At 37.0% G+C, this 22,500-nt stretch overlaps 1 protein-coding gene across 1 annotated transcript in view; it reads left to right on the plus strand.

Annotated features, from left to right (window-relative positions):
* The window catches only part of LOC122810636 (keratin, type II cytoskeletal 6A-like), a 46,136-nt gene that overhangs the window by 16,774 nt on the left and 6,862 nt on the right, over positions 1–22,500 (plus strand). The window contains exons 4-5 of the mRNA XM_044082210.1: positions 10,387–10,601; positions 21,880–21,940. Coding sequence (XP_043938145.1) covers positions 10,387–10,601; positions 21,880–21,940 — 276 coding nt within the window. The remainder of the gene's footprint in view (positions 1–10,386; positions 10,602–21,879; positions 21,941–22,500) is intronic.

Here is a 22,500-nt window from a genome sequence, read left to right on the forward strand (position 1 = left end):
GAGTCTTTTCAATTCTTGTTGTAGGTTCCCAAAATAACACAATTTTAATTTAATATATCCTAATTTCATAGAGATCTGTAGTAAAGGTCATAATAACAGATTCAGCATAGTTAATCTTTTTTCCTGTTGGCTTGTTGTTAATCTCCTGGGAAGAGTCATTTCCATTGCTTGTATAAATAACTTGGCAATAAAAACACTACACTCTTTTTGAGGTCGCCTTGTTACAAATATCGTAAACCAAGGTGGTGGGATATCCCCTTGCTAAAAACATATTTGATAAAGTATCACATTCCCTGTGAAATAACTATTCCTCTTTTCTGGTGAAAAGGCTGACAACTGGTGTAGTGTAACTGGGAGGTTGAATGTGTAGGTTTTCTGAAAATATTAGTAATAAACGTTTTCTTGTTGTACTACTTAATTATTGTTATATTTAGATAATTGAATTTGTCCATGTTAGTTACATATGTAAACCTTAAAAATGTAGTAGTCAAATTAACATAATTCATAAATTTTATAATACCCTGAATTGGGAAGTTTCAGACAATAAAAATATCATCCAAAAACACGGGTATATAGTACCCACAACAAGCTGCAAGAATGTTTGAACATACATTTATTTTCCTCTAAAGCTTAATATTGTTAGCAAAAAACAGGGTACACATGGCCCCCATGCCTAGTCCTTTTGTTTGTAAATAATATAGTCCCTCAAACAAAACACACAGTTGTTCTACAACGTCTCCATCAGTAATTCTACAGCAATGTCTTCATCAATAAAACTAAGATGTTAATTTTATTTGCAGAGAAATCTGTAGATTCCACTAGGAACTCCTGGAACTACTCTAACCATGTGTCATGAGGGATAACATTGAAAAGATTTACCACATCAGTTGTGAGAAAACAGAGATCTTTAGTGTAATTGACCTCCTTAAATTTTACAAAAAGTCCCAAAAATCCTTACACAAATGTTTGAATGGTTCCAAAGAATGTTTAAGTGTGAGATTGATAAATTTGGCTGAAGGGTAAGTCTTAGATCTACCTGCATTTACTATTGGTCTCAAGGGAGGGTCTTCCAAATTCTTGTGAATCTTAGGAATTCCAAATATAGAAGACAATAATAATGGAATGTGAGTATTCAAAAACTGGTGCATTTCATACAAAATGTGCCTGTGGTCAACAGGTCTTTAAGTAAGAAATTAAATTTTTGAATAAGAAATGTTCACACAATTTATAGAGCATTCTTCATAAAAAAATCATTACGTAGTAACAAGTTCATTTTGTTGACATAATCGCTCTTCAACATAATAATCTTCAGTTCCTTATTATGATATGACTCTTTGAATAGACGATGCTCAGGAACATACACTTATGTTGTATATGACAGCCTTTCTTGTTAAGCAGTTGCCTGAATTCATGTTCACAAAGTTTTTCAAATGGTATCAAAGAAGGGGGTAGCGGGGAGTTAAACAAACTCTTCCTATGATACATGCTACTTGTTGAATCACAAATGTCCAGAGTAAAAATCAATTTAAAATTCAATTCCCTAAAAATAATTTTAAATCAATAAGGACATTTTTAATTCAAGACCTGTCTGAAGGGACAAAGAAAGGCTTTCTTCCAGTAAATTGGCATGGTCAGGTCCCATCTGAAAATCAGTGTAATTATAGATCTTAAAGTCCTGTTTCCTGTTGTAAATAATGGTAGGACTTACAGTACTTCATGTTAAACAATTGTCCACAGTGGCCAGAAGGTTGTTTACTGTCTCCCCTCCTATTGTTTGCCCTGTTTCTCTTGTTCTGTCCAGAATTCCCATGGTGCCTGTTCTCCCTTAAGATCTGCTGGTTCTGGTAAAAATTGAATATCGATTATGCTGCTTCTTGACATGGTTGTTTTTTTTTAACTGCTAGCGACATTGCAATGAATTGATTATTTAAACATCATAATGATTCAATTTATTATGCTTTGTTATAAGTATAATACATATTCTGTTTACTGTGTAACCCTGGTCTGCCCAGGGACAGTTGGGACAGCTGCCAGATAAGTTATAAGACCTGGTTCTGAGATGGATGGATATAGAGAAAGGTGCTTCATATGGCTTGGAAATTTTTTTTTTTTGACAGTGCTTGTTGGGGTACTTACGTATTATCGCAACCAGATTTTCTTGTTTGCCAGTTTCGCATACTTCCATACAAAGCAGCCCCTGAAACTGTGAGTGCTTACTGCTGGGGAATAACTTTGGGTTACTTTCTGTAACAGAAACTTTTCAAAAAACACTCTTCCTTTTTTGCATGCATTACACATGCACGCTTGATTTGTCAGGACTGGAGTCATTATGGCCAACTGATTCCTTTCACTGTGTGGAAGGAATCCTTAACAGGAGGCAAAGCTGCACACAACAATAATGGTTTGGATTAACTTTATTTTTTTTTTCACAATTTGTACAAGTAGGCTCATGTAAAAATGAACACACTGCTACATGTCAGAAAATGCAGGTCTGTGTTGTCATATTACTTGACTTCACATTACAGAATGTGTACTTAAGAAAGGGCTTGAAAATGCACAAAATGTGGCTAGCTCCACTGGGGTTTCATCCACAAACAGATATTTGGTTGTAAGGGGGGGCAGAACCTACAGACAAAACACACGTATGAATGTCAATCTCAAGGATTTTGGATGTGTTTCCGACTGAATCACTGCTGGAGTTAGCATATGAAAACATACGAGCTGAGAGTGTGGTGTCCTGGGAGATTGCATCTCTTGCAGAACTGAGGAAATACCACAGAGGCAATGTCACAGGTCCAAATAAACCCAGTTGTGACTTATAAGTAAAAGCACAATATTCTGTGACCTACACACACTTCACTACACAGTCTGACCACATTTCCTGGACTGAGAAAAGAGCGGAAAGCGTCCTCTCTTGAATTGAACAATCTGGTTGGGATAATACGTAAGTATCCTCTTTGGTAATGCTTGATGTCTGAATATTCTGCCATAAAAATGGTTTCCTTACCTTATATAATCCTTAGCAGTGTCTGCATGTACATCTGTGATGCTTCCCCTATGTTTTTTCAGACCAGATGCACATGCATCTATAGCTCTGCATATTAATATTATCTGCTTAGCTTCAGTCAGTGAGGTACTAGATAAGTTCTGCTTGCCTGTTCCATGTTCCTTTCAGGTGCTTTCCCTGGCCTGAACATGACAGTGGTGGCAGTGACAGGTGGTTATTTCCAGTCTTTACCTATTTTTAGTGCAGTTAATGGCTGCGGTGGTGCAGTGGTTACCATTGTCACCTCACAGCAAGAGGTTCTCCCCTTCGATTCTCAACTGGAGCTCCTTCTGTGTGGGGTCTGCATGTCCACCCCATGGTTGACTGATGTCTAAAGATATGCAGGCAGATGTGTGCATGAAAGGTTGTGCCTTCTTTGAAGGTTGGGCATCGGGCTGGCAACTCGGCACCATAAAAATCCACTGCCAATCCTTAGTGAACCAGAGTTCCACTGTGGTGACCCCTAACCAGGAAATGCCGAAAGACTTTTAAAACCTACTTTTAGTGCAGATAATGCCTGAGCCAATGTGGTGCAAAGGCTATCCTACAGCCATTCTCTAGGGTGTACTGCAGTATACTGCCAAAATCTTCAAGTCGGCAGAACTGTATATTAATATGAGTAAGCTCAGAAGCAATGATTACCTAATTTTAATGTATCTCTGTATTATATATCAAATCATTTCCTAATATGTGAACAGAGAGGTAATATAACTGAGTTCAAAAGACACCATGTGATGCAGCACCCCAGTTAAGCAGTAAAGTATTAATTTTATTTAGCTCTTTCATCTCTTGGTATCAGAGACTTCATCAGAATTAATAAGGTTAAAAATGCAAGGCAATTTAAAACATTATAAAACATACCACCTGTTCAAAGTAACCAACAGAATGAAACTTCCTGTAACATGTAACTTCCTGTAGAATGAAACATCCTGTTCTCTCACCATAGACCATACACAACAGAGTTAAATTTAGTTGTATCCCAAAATTTATAATTAGAAAAGATGCCTCTCAAAAATTTGCTTGAAAGCCCTGTCACTAGAACACCTGACTACACAGGCAATAGATGGAGAATGATTAAGTATCAGTGTTGTAACTATGGCAAGTATATTTTATAGGATAGACAGGTCCAATTCAACAACATGTCGGTGGAACCCTAATTTAGATGTAATTGTAAAACAAAGGCTTTAGTTTACTTAGCTAAATGCTAGCCATGTCAGTGTTTTTATACTGGTAAAATACCTAAGCATTTAAAAGACAGAATTTATGAGCATATATATGATATAAAAAGAGGGATTGCCCACAATGTATTATCTAAGCACAATAAGGAGTTTCCTGGAAAAAAAATATTTTTTTTCAGGATAGAAAAATTGGATAAGAATCCCAAGGTGGACCTGGTGATTTATGGTTGGAATACCAGGAGTTATGGTGGCAGTTTGCTACTGATGCTATTCAGCTGCCACATTTTAAATGCTAATCTATGGATTCATTGTATTTTAAAACTTAATACCATTGGATTTTTATAAAATGCTTGATTTTAATGAGTATTGCTTTGGTTTGAAATGAACAGTGACTTGTGTTGGCAATTTGTTGCATTTAACTTTTTTGAATATGGTCTCTATTGTCAAGGACAGGAAATTTCATTCTACAGGAAGTTACATCTTACAGAAGTTTCATTCTGTTGGTTACTTTGAACAAGTGGTGTGTTTTAGAATGTTTTAAATTATCTTGCATTTTAACCTTGTTCATTATGATGAAGTCTCTGATACGTAGGGATAACAGCAGTAAATAAAAATCAATACTTTACTGCTAAACGTGGGTGTTGTTTCATGTGGTGCCTTTTAAACTTAGTTGTTTATTTCTGGCATTTTAGAGGTGCTGTAACTGTGTGATCTCTGCAGGGCAGCCATATGGGACGTATCTACTCTGCATGGTATAATAAATAGAGAACATATACCATATATATGTCTTCAAGGCAGAGTTAGGTTCTGCAAGATAAAAGTCCTTCCAGGCATGGGTAGTACAAAGTTCATATCCCCTCAGTAAGGTCACACACAACATCTATGCTTAACAAGTAATAGTCATACCAAACTGCATATGCATAAGCATTTTCCCTGCTGGGGGAATGGATGGCAATGTTTCAGTATGGATCCCACTATTCTATACATTCTAGGCATGATATGGAATCATCTTAATACTGGTATTTGTTTAGCCCAGGTGGTATGCATTTGGATGTGACACTGTTGTCAAAAGTAGGTATGGTGTATTAAAAGCCAAGGCATGTGAAATTCCTGTGGCACCTCTATCAGGTCTTTGTATGGCATTTATTGCAAGCAGTGATGCTAAAGTCTGCATTGATATTTGCTTTCCCCTTTTGTTCTGCACTTCCATGTTCCCACATATGCCATACATTTGTTGTGATGTTCTTTTTGAGGTGGTTCAGCTGCTTATCCCTGCGTAGGCCATCATATAGCAGAAACAGTTAGAAATGGTACAGTTGTCATCTTCATTGAATCCTTGGTGTTACTGAGGACTACTGTACTGGTTTTTTGCCAAGCCTGTTGACTGTTACTAGCAAGTTCAAATGCTTTGCAAGCATTACTCATAGTGTCAAAGTATACATTTGTGCATTTGTTGATTGTGTTGTTACACAGCTTTAAGAATAGTGTGGCACTTTTTAATTATGTTCCACTATATAGCATATGTCTATATCATCTACAGACTATGTGCAGTCATTACTTTCATACAGGCTCTCATATGAGTAGCATCCATTTCTGCATCCTCAGGACTTAACTTTGAATGACTTATCACCATGTTGTGGAATTTCATATAGACAAGGTACTTGAAGGTTTGCTTCTCAAATGTGCCATTTGTAAATGACAGTCGATCATGCTGCTGGTATTGATAAAACTGTCTTTAGAAACCCTGCAATCTAAAGAACAACTAATTGCACAGACATGAAGAATGGTATGCAGCTCCATACAATTTCACATAAATGTGTGACTTTGGTGAAGTATACCCAGAACAGCTGTGCACTTTCCTGGATTTGTTTCCCGTCAGTTCTATTTATACTTATGCCTTGCATATCTGAAAATGAAACACAAACAGTTTTGTCAAGAAGACAGGTTGCTTTCAAATTCGTGACCACTTTCTCCTTCTGTTTGCTTTAAGCCCTATATCTGTTGTTTTCGCCTTCAAATGTGTCACATAAGATGCAGGGAGCATTCCACTAAGAATGTAGAACATTATGATCAAAAGGTCATGAATGTCCATTAGTGTTTTTGTGTGGATGTATCCACTCACATCCCCTGCTACTTAAAATAACAACATTTGAGATTAATCTTACTTTGAGGAAATGTAAATCCTTGTCTGTTTGACAAGAATCAAATACTTGCCTTTGTCTTTCTAGCACAAATCCAGGGAAGAGAAAATGATTCTGAAACACAGTGTTCTATTGTGAACAGTTATGTTTTGGAAGAAGCCACGACTCCCTTATCAAAGTCACCCTAGAATATTTCAACTTTCAGGTCTTCATCTGAGCAATTTCTGTATATCCAAATGTAACTGTTACTCAGAGAAGAAACTTCCTCAAATTAAGCCATAAATATAAATGCAGAGTTTAGAGTTACAATGCTACATTCATTTTTTTTTTTTTATATTGCCATTCTCCTGCCATTCTGGAAATTCAGTTCAGCATTTTGTTAGCTCTAATATATTATATATATATATTTTTATGTTTTTTTTTTAAAGAAAGAACTACTGCAGGCAGGCTTAATGTAATGATTCTTTCTAAATCTCTCTGTATTATAGATACATTTGCAACTTTTTTTTCAAAAAAAAAAAAAACTTAATTTCTGCAGATATGCAAGTCAAGTAGTCAATTCATTCTGCATGCCTACTAGGAAAAATTGTTAAAGTGCTGACAGTTTGATAGCTACTGATGTGCATTTAGTAAAGATGTGTGCAGACAAGCATCCTGCTAAACCATTGTCACACAGGCTTGCAAAAATGGTCATGAAATAGCAAATGTATCTTTTCTTAGAGATTGGGAGTTACTTTCACAAGCAGATGAATGCCCGGCATGCTTATTGACAAACAGAGCTCAGTTAACCAAGCATAGAATTTAGTCTGAATCTGATCATGTGTAGATGTAAACCGCAAACATTTTGAGTGACAGGGAGTACATGTTATGTCCTGAGATAAGTTTTCTTCACTTGGACAAAAATCAGAGTGAGTTGCCAAGTATCCTTGCCATAACTGCAGATGCAGCATTGAGTTAAAATTGTTCCAAGAAATGATTCAGGAAAGGTATATTAAACACACCTCTCACACCGAAACCCTGTGATAACATGCTTTTACAGTATACGTGTCACGTCCAGTCATCCAGATATATAAAAGACAGGCATCAGATTGGCTTTAGAGGGAGACTAGCCTTGTCTTATTGCCTGCTGCTGCTGCATTGCTGCCTCTCTGCATCTTTATAACTGTGTAACACAGAACTAAAAATGTCTGAGTCAAGTGTTCCTGAGAGATGTAGTGGATTTAGGAGTTCATATACCCCAGGTTCCAAAATTAAGACAGTATATAGCCTGGGGTCTTCATCAGGGAGAAGCTTTAAACTCCACACTTGAAGAGTCAGGAGGTACAAAAGATTACACTTTTGGTGTTGGAACGCTAGAAAGCTGCTTTGCTGGGTCAGCTAGTGGCTCTGCTGGGTCAATTCTTTTTGACCCTGTTGGGGCTAGATATGGTGTGGGTAACTATGGTGATGGTGTTGCTGCTGGCTTTGATAGTAGCATTGGACTTGGTGCCAGATTTAGTGGTGGTGGTGCAGGATATCCAGCCATCACTAATGTAACAATGGATAATAGACCGCTAGCTTCCCTGGACCTTGCCATAGATCCAAAGATTGAACAGATCCGCACCCAGGAGAAGAATGAAATCAAAACTTTTAACAATAAATTTCCACGTTTTAATGACAACGTAAGTGCATATCTGGATGTATTTCTATTAAATAAATGCATATTGTTTATTATTTATAACAAAAAAACATTAGTACTTCTTTGCAATGCCAGTAGGGTTTAATGCAAACATAGTTCATGGATTATTCCATTTAAAATGTATAGTTTTACTTGTGAGAAATTATTTTTATTCATTTTTATCTAAATAACTAAAAACAATGTTTTGTACATTCCATTAAATGAGAAATTCTTAACAAAAGAGGTTGCCAGAGAGTATATGAAAATAAGTTTTTACTGTAACATGAACATGAGGTTTTCTGTCCAAGTCTAATAAACATGGAAATCAAATAAGGTCACATGAGGTTTTCATGTAACATGAAAAATAATGTTTCCTCATTCAAGTTGTATTATATCATGAAAAGCAAATCAGTGAAAATGAGGTTTCCCTGTAATATATGAATTATATATTCCTGTACATGTATTACAGTATAAAAAAAGCAGATCAGTATGTTTGTGGGCCCTCTAGTCTAAAAGCTGTTAAAAGTTTATTATTCTTGTGATGACATCAGAGATGAGAGGGACAACATCAAAATGAAATCTTGCTTGGGTTATCATACCTAGTGTGAATTACTTTAACAGTGAGTATGATACAAGATAGCTGAGGGCAAAAATAGCTACTGATGAGAAACAATCTGAAACAGCACAGCATCTAGGAGGAAGTGGAGAACTTTGCATTTTATTTTATGTTACTGATCTGTTTATAAGTCCTGCAGTTTCAATTTATTATACCTAGTGTGAATTACTTCAACAGTGACTATGATATAAGGTAGTTGAGGGCAAAAATAGCAACTAATGAGAAACAATCTGAAACAGCACAGGATCCAGGAGGAAGTGGAGCACTTTGCATTTTCTTTTATGTTACTGATCTGTTTTTAAGTCCTGCAGCTTCCATTTGCATACCGTGCAATCCAGAGACATGCAGAGTAACAATCAAAGATGGTGATAAACAATCAATATTTGTTCACAATGAGTCATATGTGGCTAGTAAAGTCGTAAAGAATACATAAATATATGTGCATATACCTTGTACAATGAAAGCATTGCAATGTAAGTTTGTTTTTTATGCCTAATTTCACTGTACATAAGTGAATAATAGCAAACTGCTTAGTGGTACATGGTGCTACCTAAATATCCAGTAGACAGGAGAAGACAGGCAGAAAGGCACTTAGGTACATAGTAATCTCATTTGATTGTAAAGTGCCTTATCAGAAACATAGGAGATGTTATCACTCATGGTCAAGTGAATAAATCTATCAATGAAGCAGAAAGGGCAACTGCCTAACAAATTACCTGAAAAGACACAACAGATTATGGAACTATTGTGTAGAGGTTTAATATATTAATTTTTGGAGGTATTTGCTGATCATTTCTAGCACCTGTCTAATAGCATCCTAAAATCAGTATCATAATTGATAGGAAAGTGATCCTCTTAACAAAAGTTATAACAGTTTTATGCTGATGGTATTCAGTACATCTATTCATATCGCAGAACCCAGTGTCACACAATTACTAAGGATCATGAAATGTGTTTTATTGTTAGACTCGTCTGTAGGAATTATATTCTTATTATATATTATATTTATGATTCTCCATTTGTGCTGAATAACTGTAGAAATCTATTTCATCACTCCAATTGTATTTAAAACCAGTAACTGTTTACATATCCTCCATGTTCATTCCAATATTTTGAATCTTTGCCTCCTTCACATACCTCCCTGAATGCCTGTTATATTACTTTTCATGCTGATTTTCACTGGGTTGTTCAGCACTGTTTACAATATTAATTTAACAGCGCACATGTAAGTAACTGCAATACCTCTCTTTCTGATCTGTGGTCCTGATACAGCCAGTCAGTTCTTTACATTTCCATAGCAGAGGAAAAGGAGGTTAAAATATGACTGAGAAAGAAAAACTGTATGGCCAAAAGTTGTTCGTAAATAAATAGCATTTTGCAGGAGATGGTCAAACTGTGAAACAAAAGAAATAAGAAAATTCACAGTTGTAAAGTGAATATAATTTTATAGTAAGCTCTGTAATACTTAATCAGATTTGTTTGAAGTCTTATTATATAGTACTGAACATTCTAGCTTTCCACTGTGATGACTTTTTCATCTAGAACCGGGCAAGTATATTTCCTATATTAAATACCATCTTTTAATCTGTTTGCTCATCTCCAAATGCTGAATCTCCATTTAAAGTAATGTGATTTTCAAAGATTTTATCTGAAGTAGAGGCTTACTTGCTGAATGGGAAGATTATTGTTTTTGTTCTGTGGTTATCAGGAGCTACATTGAGAGGTAATGGAGTACTCTTTTCTTTCAGGCACGTGATCTCGAACAAAGTAACAAAATGTCGGAGACCAAATTGGCTTTGCAGCAGCAGCCACAGCAGCAGGGAGGAGGCAGTGACCATCTTGAACCCTTATTTCAGGTTTTCATTAAAAACTTGTTGAGACAGCTGGAAAGCCTCTGTTATGAAAAAGGCACATTGAATTCGGAGCTATCCAACATGGAAAATTTAGTTGATTTCAAAACAAAGTGAGTATAAATTTACCAATTTACTGTCTCAAGCAGAATTCTTTTTATTTTTTTCTCTTGTACCTCATCCTACCTGCTTGGTCCCATGTGCCACACATCCATACTTAGTGTACCACCCAACCATCCTTGTATCATTCCAGACTACACCAGTATTGTGGGGTCAGTTATGGTTCCTAATCATGTCCTGACAGCTCAGATATCTGTGCTTCCATGGGGGGGGGGGTCTTTGTTATATATACTCTACCCACTCTCTTTCTCTGCCCCTACAGTCTCATCAAATGTTTCCCTTTGCAAACACTCCTTGCCTTAGGGGGCATCACTGATGAGCACCTTCCCACACAGGATGGGCATATCCATACCTTCCTGCTTCTCCACAGTTACCTGAACCACTAGTTGAACCCAGGTCTCTTGGGCTGTAGTCAGGGCATTAACCCTATATGCCACAGAATTGGCTTTATTTAAAAGTTTTGTTGTGGTTTCTTCTGTAACTATGTAGAGTATAATGTGATATGGTACATTGCAAAATCTGGCTTCTTAAAAACAAATGGCAGGTGATACAAAGGGTTGCATTCCTTGTCATTAGTTAAACACGTAGGTAGTCCAGTGTAGCTAAAGGTCACACTGTGATAAACAGAAATGTCAACGGAAAAGCCAAAGTGAGTCAGTTGCAGAGTGGATCTCTTCTAAAAGTGGATGGAGGTATAGCTGAATGAATTGTCCATTGGCATGATTTTTAAATATAGTAATTGACAAGAAATATTCTGAAAATGGTATGTATTTTTTCAGGAACAATACCATAAAAGTACTGTGGGCAGATGTGTGAGGGAAAACTAATACAGTTCAATTGGAGCTATGTATACCAATGTTAGTTTTAGGTGTGGTATCTGAAACAAATCCAAAGAAAAGAAAAAAAAAACAATGCAGTAACAGGTCAAGCAATTATGTGAATTATGTTGATTCCTTAGAGTTACCGGAAAGACAAATGCAATACTAGGTTGGTAGAAATGACTATGTGTTGTACAAGTCATTAAAAAAAATATCTCTATTTAGAAAAGTAGTTTAAAGGTGCTCACAGTTGTTTGCCAAGATCTGGTCTCTCCCCAAACATTTTGGAAAATGAATTAGAAAAGGTACATCAAGTACATTGGAAGCATAAGTTACATAATGTATGCCTGATGGAAGTAATTGTACTAAGCAGTGTTTCATAGATCTAAACAATTAGTGACTTGAGACTAGGTGCTGAATTTGACATGACGTCAGGTTAGAAACAACAAAAAATGGAAATACTGTAATATACTGTGGTAATGGAAACAAATGCATAAGCTGAGGTCAATTGTTTATTTATTTTCTTTGAAATTTACTTTTTTAAAAAATTTTGATTTCTGATATTTATGACTCATATTACGAAGACAGGCATTCACTTTGTTAACAGATATTCTCATAATTAAAAGCCTCAACAATTTACCAAAGAATAAAATTAATATACAGTAAGGCACATGCATTTCAAAAGTAGAAAACCAAAATATACTACCATGCCTGTAAGTCTGCTATCTCAATAAGAGTCTTAAACAGAATGTTAAATAAAGAAAATAAGAACAATTTAGGTATTTTGGGTGATGATGTAATTCTTAGATACTGACTTTTAAAAAGCCCATTTCTCATTATTAAGCACATTAAAAGATAACCTTAAAGCTGTGCTTAAACCATTGTGTATGAAATTAATGTGGTTTGGGAACAAACCAATTTGTCCAGGGACATCTTTGAGTGTGGGTCAGAATAATAATGGGAGTTAAGATGGTAGTGGAAGAAAGTTAGTGTGGTGGAGATGGAAGGGTTAAATTGGGAAATTGGGAAGGTTGAGAGGAAATTAGGTAAGTATAAGAGGGTCTTAACTGGTTTTATGTGAGTGTATCTATGTAAGGGATCAGATTTTGGTGTGAACTTGCTATGGTAAGTGATACAACCAAGGCGACCTGTAGGTATTTCAGAGAACAGGTAGGCCTCCGGTTAATAGTGGTGTATGGTGGTATTGGGTGAGTGCTTTATTTTTCATTTTTGGGTGGAAAGAGGGGATATTCTTTGTTGGATATCAGCTTCTTGGATAGTGTGAGGGCTGATTGCATAGTTTGGTTGCTTTACTTGTTACTTTACAGATGCTTGAAGTGTGGCAAAATGAGGAATTGCACTTGTGTTGGGAAAGTTTTTTAATCCTTCTTTGCTCACTGTAAAAATGTTTTAATCCTTCTTTGCTCACTGTAACTGTTATCACCAACCAGATGTGTTTTGTTGGTGGCTGGTTTTCTCGTTGGTCAGTTTGTTGTGGTTCTGTTTAGTTTTGATGCTCTAATCAAAGAAAGAATGAAGGCAGGTCATGTTGGACTGCTAGGTTGTACAGACTCTTCATTTTGTTAATGGTTGGGGTGCATGTGTCTGGGCTGAGAGATGCCTGCAAGTAATAGCTTTTAGACGCGTATGGGCATAGTGTGGTTAGGTCAAGTGGGGAGGAAGGATGGTGGTTTTGTTTGGTGTGTTTTGGCTGCTGTACCACTCTGCCTCCTGTGATGCTTGTTTCGTCAAGCTGTTATAATGTGGGTTGGGGATAAGCATATTGGTAAAGGTAGAAGGGTACAAAAAAATGTAATGAGTAGGAGTCGAGCTATTTGGCAGTTCAAGGCAGCTTACAATGCCATTAGCTGGATGCATACCTCTCAACTGTCTAGATTTTTGCAGAATGTCCAGATGTTTGCCTCTTATTTTTGGTCTGTACTTCATAAAATTTGTGGTTTTCTGGCAAATCATTGAGGAGTAAAATCAGTAAATAATAGTAAATAATGACAGACAGTTTGAGTTTCTGGATTCTTATCCTTCAGAAAATATATAATTATGCCAAATCAGTCATTCTATCAACTTTCTAAGTTTATAGGAGCAATATTTAAAAGCTGCCCCTCTTTTTGGACCTTTGTTCCTCCATTATTTCTGGCTTTTGCCAGATTTTTGTGCTGTAAAGGTTGAGAAGTATGGGATGGAGGTAGCTGCTTAGTCAGGGTAGGTGGTTTGGGTCTGTTAGGGGAGGATAAAAATAGCCCCTAGAAGTAGGCAAGTTTTAGCAGTTCTAGCTTGATGATAGTTGAGAAGCTATGTTTGGGGGGGGGTTAGTGTAAGGGCTAAGATTTACACCTTATAGATTTAAAGGTACTGGGTTGGTTCTTCCTTTTAGTAGGTTATCATAGGGAGTAATAATGAGGTTAGTAAAAGAAAAAAAAGGAAATGCTGGGTATAGCAGGGATTTTACAGCGGGTTACTAGTGGGACTGACTATCGTTAAGGGAACATGATGGTTAAGATCTTTACCTCATTGGTATAAGGTACAAGGTTGATTTTGACACCCAATTATTGGAGTTTTGTCTGAGTTAGTAGTCGGTTTCAGGTTTGTGGGATGATGTTCCCAAAAGGTGGTATATTAGGGAATATTCATGATATTCTCATATGAGAATGCAGAGGCAATTTGTTTGCTTTTTTGCCAAAATTGTTAATGTTTTCTTTCTTTTGGCAGATCACAATAACACCACATGGTGGAAGCGCAGAGTCTGCATCAGCCCATGGCCCAAGGGAAGTAGAAGCAACAGGTGATGGATGGTGCTGTGATGGATGTTCCGGCTGTTAGAGTGGTGTGCAATGAGGTTGCAGATAATGATACACTGTTAGATGCTCATTTAGGCATGTCAGGGTTGGTGCAGTTTGAGAGTAGTGTGGGGACAGGTGTGGATGAGGTACGTCAGAGGCAGGGTAAAGCAGGTGGTGTGGCTGAAGAAAAAAATAGGTTTGAGGGCCCCTTTTTAATTAAGGGGGCAGTTTCATGAGGAGTATTTTGGTGATAATGAGTGTTTAGGTTTGATTATTGCAAGGTCATCCACAGGTGGAGTGGAGTCACAACAGCATGAGGTTGGGTCGGACTTTGTGATCTGGTAGGGTGATTTGCTAGCTAAGCAGGCCTGGGTCAAGGATGATGGGCTTTTGACCCTCTCAAATACTGGTCTTAGAGGAAAGATCTGGAAGGGGGACTATGTCAATATTTTGAATTATTTGATGTGGATGTGGTTCAATAGTCCAATGTAATTGGAAACAGCTAACAGTAAAGACTTTTGGTGGCTTTAGCGGCCTCAGAGCAGAGGAGGATAATTAGACTGTAGCCAAGGACATGGTACAACTTGGTGTTTTGCTTAATTTATTACATGGTGGTTTGGTTAGAGAAGGATACCACATTTGGCTTTACCACTTTTGGCTTATTGTCTCATGATCTGTGAGGCACACCATCTGTGGGCAAGGAATGCCCGGTTGTGGTATGATCAGAGATTTTGGAGGTGGAAGGCAGTGGATCTGTCACTGCGTTGGGATGTGAGACATCCTGACATTTGGCTAGCTACTATGGTAGATAGCCTTGGAGCTGTTAGCAGGGGGTTAAGTTAGTGGGGGCTGGGAGAGAAGTATGCTGAGCCTTTAATGTAGGGTGCTGATTGTGGGTGGCATGTAGGTTTCTGCACACCTGTTCGAAGTGTGCGAGTATGCATTCAGCTGTGTATGTGGCAGACAGGAAGACATATTGGTTTATTGAGTTTGCAGCAGCTTGTATTGGGTAGTTTTCCTTTGGGAGATGAAGTAAAGTCAGTTATGTGTCTTTGGATGATGTAGTGCAGGTAATTTTGGAGTTTATGGACCAGTGGTTGGTGAAGGTAGATATTGAATTATTTTTCATTTATTACTGTTTTGAGAGGAAGAGTGGCTGTTGCTGGGCAGGGTAGTTGGGTTTAAGTTTTACATTGACAAGGCTATGCCAATGGGATGCTAGTTGGCTTGTGCTGCTTTGAAAGGTTTAGCACTGCTCTCCATTGGATTTGGCAGCAGTGAGTGGACTGCCACAAAGTGGTACATTATCTGGATGACTTAAGAGTAGGTGAAGGTTTGATGTATCATTGGAAGGTATGCGGGTGTTTTCGGGGCTGTGGAAGGAACTGGGTATTCTGTTGGCTATGCAAAAGTTAGAAGGCTTGAACAAGGCTTGGTTTTTTGGGATTGCAGTGGATACAGGCCATGGTTTGTTTTGTTTACCAGATGTGAAGGTAACACTTTTGAAAGAAAAGACTCAGTGGGGAAATCCAAGGACAAGGTGCAGATTAGGGATGTCCAGGAGCTCTTCAGGCTCCTGAAGTTTGCATGTCAGGCAGTTGCTTCCATTCCTTTTGTGGGTTTGTGGCCTTTTTGTTGAATGTGGGGAAGCAAGCATCATTGGGTGAGGGTTACTAACTTGGTGCATGCTGATTTAGCATTGTGGCTGTCTTTTTGGATCAGTTTAGTGGTATGCCTTTTGGCAGGTGGATTGGGTTGCTCAAGGGGAGTTACAATTGTTTACAGATGTGGTAGGAAGTATTGGGATGGGAGCATACTTTGGGGAAAATGGTTTGTGGCTCATTGGCTGGCAGGATGGAAGGGCGATTGGAGGAGGGATGTATGTTTGGAGCTAGTTCCAATTTGGCTAGCATCAAAGGTGTAGCAGGAGAAGTTGTGGGTGAAAAGGGTTAATTTTCATTCGAACAATATGGCAGTGGTACAAGCTGTGGGTGTTCCTAGATGTGGTGTGTCAGGTTGGGTTGGAAAGATCAGATGCTTGCTACAGGGAATCTTTGGAAGCTTTTAAAAGGAGGTGTATGGTAGGGCATTGCAAGAGTTTGTTAAATTAGTATTGCAGCTGCCAGAGAAGGAAGGAGTTTGGTGGGCAGGATTGTTGCTGGGATATTTGATTAAGGCTTGGGAACAAGGTAAGGCAGTTCAATCAGTCAAGATGGACTTAGCTGCAATTAGTGTAGTTGCACAGGTGGCAGGGTTATGTGATGTTACTAAATCTTGGACTGTGTTTCATATGGTGAAGGGTTGGGGTAGGGTTGATAGTTTGAAGACTAATAGATGATGGCCATTGACAAGACACATTTTGAAGGTTTTGTTGTGAGGATTAGCATTGGTAAATGGAGATTATTTGGACTATTCTTTATGTGTGATGTTTGCTTTATGGATATATTATGGAGCTGTTAGGATGTCAGAGTTGTTCTGTTCATTGGTTTGGTGGGATGTTTCAGTGTTTTTTGCTTCTATGTGCATTTGGCTGTGTAGATCTATCACACCTTAGTTGGGGAAGGACAGGCAAATAGTATTAGGAAAGGACAAGACTGATTGGTTGTGTCCGGTGGGTTGGGCTAAGAGGCTGATGTGGTTTCATGCTGGGAGTCCTCAGAAGTTTGTTTTGATTGGTCAGGGCAGGGCGAGGTGATGATGTGTAATCAGTTTGTATATATGTTGAGGAGGGCTTTTCAGTGTGTTGGTTTTCCATGAGAGAGGTTTTCTACTCATTATTTGTGCATTGAAAGGTTATCAGATTTACTGAAGGAAGGGAGATCAGTTGAAGCCATTAAAAGGGAGGGTTGTTGGTCATCAAATGCTTTCTTGTCATATATTAGATAACTGAGTATGATGACTGGCTTAGTATTGGGTTAGTCATTTCTTCTACTAGGAAAAACATTTCATTTTGTTCATTTTTATCCTTTAGGTGGAAAAGGGGGCTGCAGTTAATCCAGATGGCATGGAATTGAGTTTGCATTGTTTCAGGTGACACTGATCTCCTTAGAGTCCTGGTGGTACATTGGGCAGGTAATGATCTGGGAATAATTCTGAAGCTACAGAAGTGAGGCTTTGGTTATTTTAAAGTGGTTATACCCAGGTTTGTGTACTGTGTAGTCAGAGGTTGTACCACAATTATTTTGGCTTTTGAGAAGGCTCATTGGCTTGTTAATTTTAGGCTAGTTAGGCAACTGGCTGCTTTGGGTATTTATATGATAGGGCATTGGCATGTCGATGACAGGGATCCAGGTGAGTTTAGAGAGGATGGAGTAAATCTAAATGATTTTGGTTTGGACCTCTTTATTGTATACTTAAGTTTGTTTTTGAGGGTTGCGTGAAGGTTATGGAGTAAATGAAGGGGAACAACCTGTGTCAGGCTGGTTGGCAGAGAAGAGGGGCAGGCTTGTCCCTGTTCTGTTCCCCCTCTGGTGTTGGATGTTTAATTTAGTGAGTTGGGGAATGAAAGTGAGCAGTTGGACACTGCTTGATAAGTAAAAGTAAGTGAGCAGAGGTGGGGACGCTGCTTATTTGGTTAGGGTGAGTGGGGTTATGCTGACCTAGTAAATGGTTATATGGATGGTCATGCTGTGATTAATAAATTAAAATATTGTTCAATAAAGTTATGTTGATGGAAGTTTAATAAAGATCATCAAATGTCATTTGGTGTGGTGTGTTTGTTGAAGGGGACTAGGACAAATGAGGTTTGGGAACAAACCAATTTGTCCAGGGGCATCTTCGGGTACAGGTCAGGTAGGAATAGTAATAGGAGTTAAGATGGTAGTGGAAGAAAGTTAATTAGTGTGGTGGGGATGGAAGGGTTAAGCTGGGAAAGTAGGAGGTTTCAGAGGAAATGAGGTAAGTGCAAGGAGGAGCTTAGCTGGTTTTGTGTGAGTGTAACTGGGTAAGGGATCAGATTTTGGCATGAACTTGCTACCCTCCCTCCAACTTTTAGGAACATTGAGGACTGTCTGGATATTTTATAGGTTTGGTGTTTAGGTGGAGAAGAGAGGCAGGATTGTCCCTTTTCTGTTCCACCTCTGGTGTTGATGTTTAATTCAATGAGTTGGGGAATGAAAGTGACCGATGGGACACTGCTTGATAAGTAAAAGTAATCAAGCAGAGGTGAGGACGCAGCTTATTTGTTTAGGCTGAGCAAGGGTATGCTCCCCTAGTAAATGGTTATATGGATGTTTATGCTGTGATTAACAAATTAAAATATTGATCAATAAAGTTATGTTTATGGAAGTTTAAAAAAGGTCATCAAATGTCATTGAAGGGGACCAGGACAAATGAACCTGTTCTAACTCAAAGAGAACTTTATTAAAGAGCTGTAAACCTTCTTTAATACTTTTGGCTGATAATTTACTGTATTAAGGGTAAAATACCATCTAAATATAATAAAGTTACATGAAGAAAACATAATATCAACTACTTTGATGCTTGTCAACTCATGTATAAAAATAAGAATATACTCATAAACCCAATTTCATAAATTAAATTTCTCTCCTACATGTGCCCACAGATCTGTAATATTTGCTGCTTTAAGATCAGTATCACAAATTTAATTGTGCTTTAATATGAATATAAATGTCATTCACTTTTAAGGGCTGATGATCAAGGTACAGCAGAGTACAGATAGCAAATGATGAATTGCTCTGACAAGTGTAAAGCAGACCAAACAACAAATAATAAAAGGAATTAACATTATCTGCAAGACAGCTAACACCAGAGTTCCACAGAGAACAGTACTGGATCTAAGTATTTTGAAGATATTTTTATCTAATTTCACAAGATATTTGTAGAATTCTGTGAACCTGATAATCATTACACAAAACAGGTAGAGTTTAGGTTGGCATGGTAAGTAAAAATGATGGAAGTTGTGCTTAGTGCTTTTTGCAGAGATGACTCTTGGATGCTGAGAAGTACCCCAATGCATCAGTGTTCTGAATATGATGAGCAAGCACTTTTCTGTTTAGTACTGCAGGTTAATAGCAGAAATAAGCAAATCCTTGTGGTGTGTAACATGTGGTAGAGCCCATTACTCATCATTTTCTGTTTGTAGAGGATACTTTTAAGGATTTGTATTTAGTACAATGTATAGTTTTGAATATTTTTTATTGTGTGAAAGCGCACTGCATATTACTTTCTATTGTCAGGGATGACCAGTGAGCATTCAATTATATAGTTAGTTTACTTCAAAAGTCAAAAGCATGGAAGTGAAAATGAGGGCTACTGTAGGAAATGTGTTATAGCTGATATTACTTTGAGTTCTAATATTGTTAGATTAGTTAGACTTAAATGAAGAAGGACATTAAGAATGTTAGTGTGGAGGATTCAGTGAAAGGTGACCAAAATGAAAAGGGAACTAAGTGATGAAATATAACAATGGGTTGATGACTGCAGTTATTTATGACATAAAATAGAGTAGGAACTAAGGGTGACATGTTCTGAATTCTGACTCTGCAAGGAATGCACGGACATTTGAGGAGTATTCGGATTGGCAGATTATACAGATTTTCCACAATTCTGACAGCCTGATAATCTAAACACTTTCCTTATTATTTCATTTTCAGAATGTAAGACGGCAGACTGACATAGTGACATAGTGAAGCTTTAGAGCTGGGTGCCTATACATTCAGACAGATTTGCTAAACACCTCCTTTTAGTAGTCATATCTGTATATATCAATGTATGTCAAGAGCCCTGTGATACATTACAATACAATACAGTACTGCACAATACAGTAGGACTGTATACTGAGCTGGTGTAGTGACAACATAACATTTTCAAATAAAAATATAATATTTTAGTGCCACAAGATGTTATTTTCTGTTACTTGACCAGAGGAAATTAACATTATCTGTGATTCAAAATGAAGCTTTAAAGGTCAGTATTACTTAAAAGCATATTAAGAAAGTGCCTAGTGAGAAGAGCTGCTAATGTTAGTGGAAGAGTATGGTTCAGGCACAAAGTCTTAGCAAGCCATTATGTAATATAAGCTCTTTATATATTTCGAGAAAAACTGCAAAGTCGACCACAAACAGTGCCAAAAGTCCACTAGTAATTAAATAAAACACTGTCGATGCCAGGAATTGCTGTTAAATAGTTTAATTCACTGTTAAAACACAGACTGAGCGCTTTCATCCCCTCATGGGGATTTCATCAGAATCTGACATTCTCCATTTTTATCCCCTTTAAATACCATCTGATATCTGATGTCATCATTTAATTAATCTGCAGACATTTTATTTAAAACAATAGCAACCATATATATCTCAAAACACATTCCTATATGTATATTTATAAAAAACTACTAATTAATAAATCCTTATTCCTAAATAAAAACATGAAAAATGTAACATGTATATTATAAAAATCACATAAAATGAAATGTTTGAAATAAATTGTACAATGCTTACATAAACAATGTATTACTTGTATTGTTCAGCCCTTTTAATTAATACAGGCTTAATGGATATAATTTCATTTAATCCAGGCAGTATATTAGCTTGCAGTCTGACCTGCCATCTAGTCTCCTTTTCTTCTATCAAATTCTTATAGTTCCCTCCTCTAGGGTTTCTTAGTACTTTTTCTAGAATACAGAATTTAAAACCTTTGCAGTTAGTGGACAGTTGCATATGTCTATATAGGGCATTGTTGTTGTTACAAGTGTTTATTTGGTAGCCATGTTCATACATCCTGTCCCTTAATCTCCTCTCTGTTTTCCCCACATAGAATAAACACTTGTAACAACAACAATGCCCTATATAGACATATGCAACTGTCCACTAACTGCAAAGGTTTTAAATTCTGTATTCTAGAAAAAGTACTAAGAAACCCTAGAGGAGGGAACTATAAGAATTTGATAGAAGAAAAGGAGACTAGATGGCAGGTCAGACTGCAAGCTAATATACTGCCTGGATTAAATGAAATTATATCCATTAAGCCTGTATTAATTAAAAGGGCTGAACAATACAAGTAATACATTGTTTATGTAAGCATTGTACAATTTATTTCAAACATTTCATTTTATGTGATTTTTATAATATACATGTTACATTTTTCATGTTTTTATTTAGGAATAATGATTTATTAATTAGTAGTTTTTTATAAATATACATATAGGAATGTGTTTTGAGATATATATGGTTGCTATTGTTTTAAATAAAATGTCTGCAGATTAATTAAATGATGACATCAGATATCAGATGGTATTTAAAGGGGATAAAAATGGAGAATGTCAGATTCTGATGAAATCCCCATGAGGGGATGAAAGCGCTCAGTCTGTGTTTTAACAGTGAATTAAACTATTTAACAGCAATTCCTGGCATCGACAGTGTTTTATTTAATTACTCTTTATATATTTATTCAGCCAGTAAACAGCGTTTATGACAGTGATACAGCTTCAGTATGGCGACCATCTTACAGCATTCGAAAAAGGGAAATGCATTTGCCTTTAAATCACAGTCCTGGTTTATTCTCACTGAATAACCAATGACTATTCTTGGTCTCTCACTGATCAGAGTTTTATATATCTTTTACCAATCAGTTTTAGTTCTGCCTATATTGCATTTGAATTCAACTATCATTTTTATGCTGTCTCATTTATATAGATATGAAGATGAAATTAACAATCGCACTGCTGCTGAGAATGAATCTGTGACCTTAAAGAAAGTAAGCATAATGTTTGATTTGCATCTAATTAAATTTTGTTTGTGTTTACTGGAAATAGTAGATGGTGTTTTGAGTGTTCTATCAATAATGCATAAAAATGGGGAGAGTCTCACACAGATAACACACTTGTTGTACCAATAAGTAAGATATGCATGTATAAAGTTTGAGCAACTAAAACTCAATCAACTGTCCAAGGATTACATGTAAGAAAAAGTGTTACTTATCCATTGATAGGGAATTTACTATTCTCCCAACAGAGTTTCCCTAGCATGCATTTGTCTAATCTCCGTGGGTATGTTATAGCTTGGCATTTACTCAACATGCACTTGTATGATGTCCATGGAGGTATCAGCTTTCTATGTTGTGGTTATCATCTCCACGAGATTAATCCGGTGTAATGAATCCATTTTAAATGAGTTGCAATAATAAGTTAAAAGACATTTTTGCTCCCATCTATGATAAAGGCTCATTCAATGTGAAGTATGTTATAACATTCCTTAAATGTGTGTGTCTCTTTACAAAGACTAATTTCTGATTGTTGTACTTTATGCTGATATGTC

This window comes from Protopterus annectens, chromosome 9.part0, assembly GCF_019279795.1.
Source record: "Protopterus annectens isolate FY-2018-M chromosome 9.part0, PAN1.0, whole genome shotgun sequence".
Taxonomy (NCBI): domain Eukaryota; kingdom Metazoa; phylum Chordata; order Ceratodontiformes; family Protopteridae; genus Protopterus; species Protopterus annectens.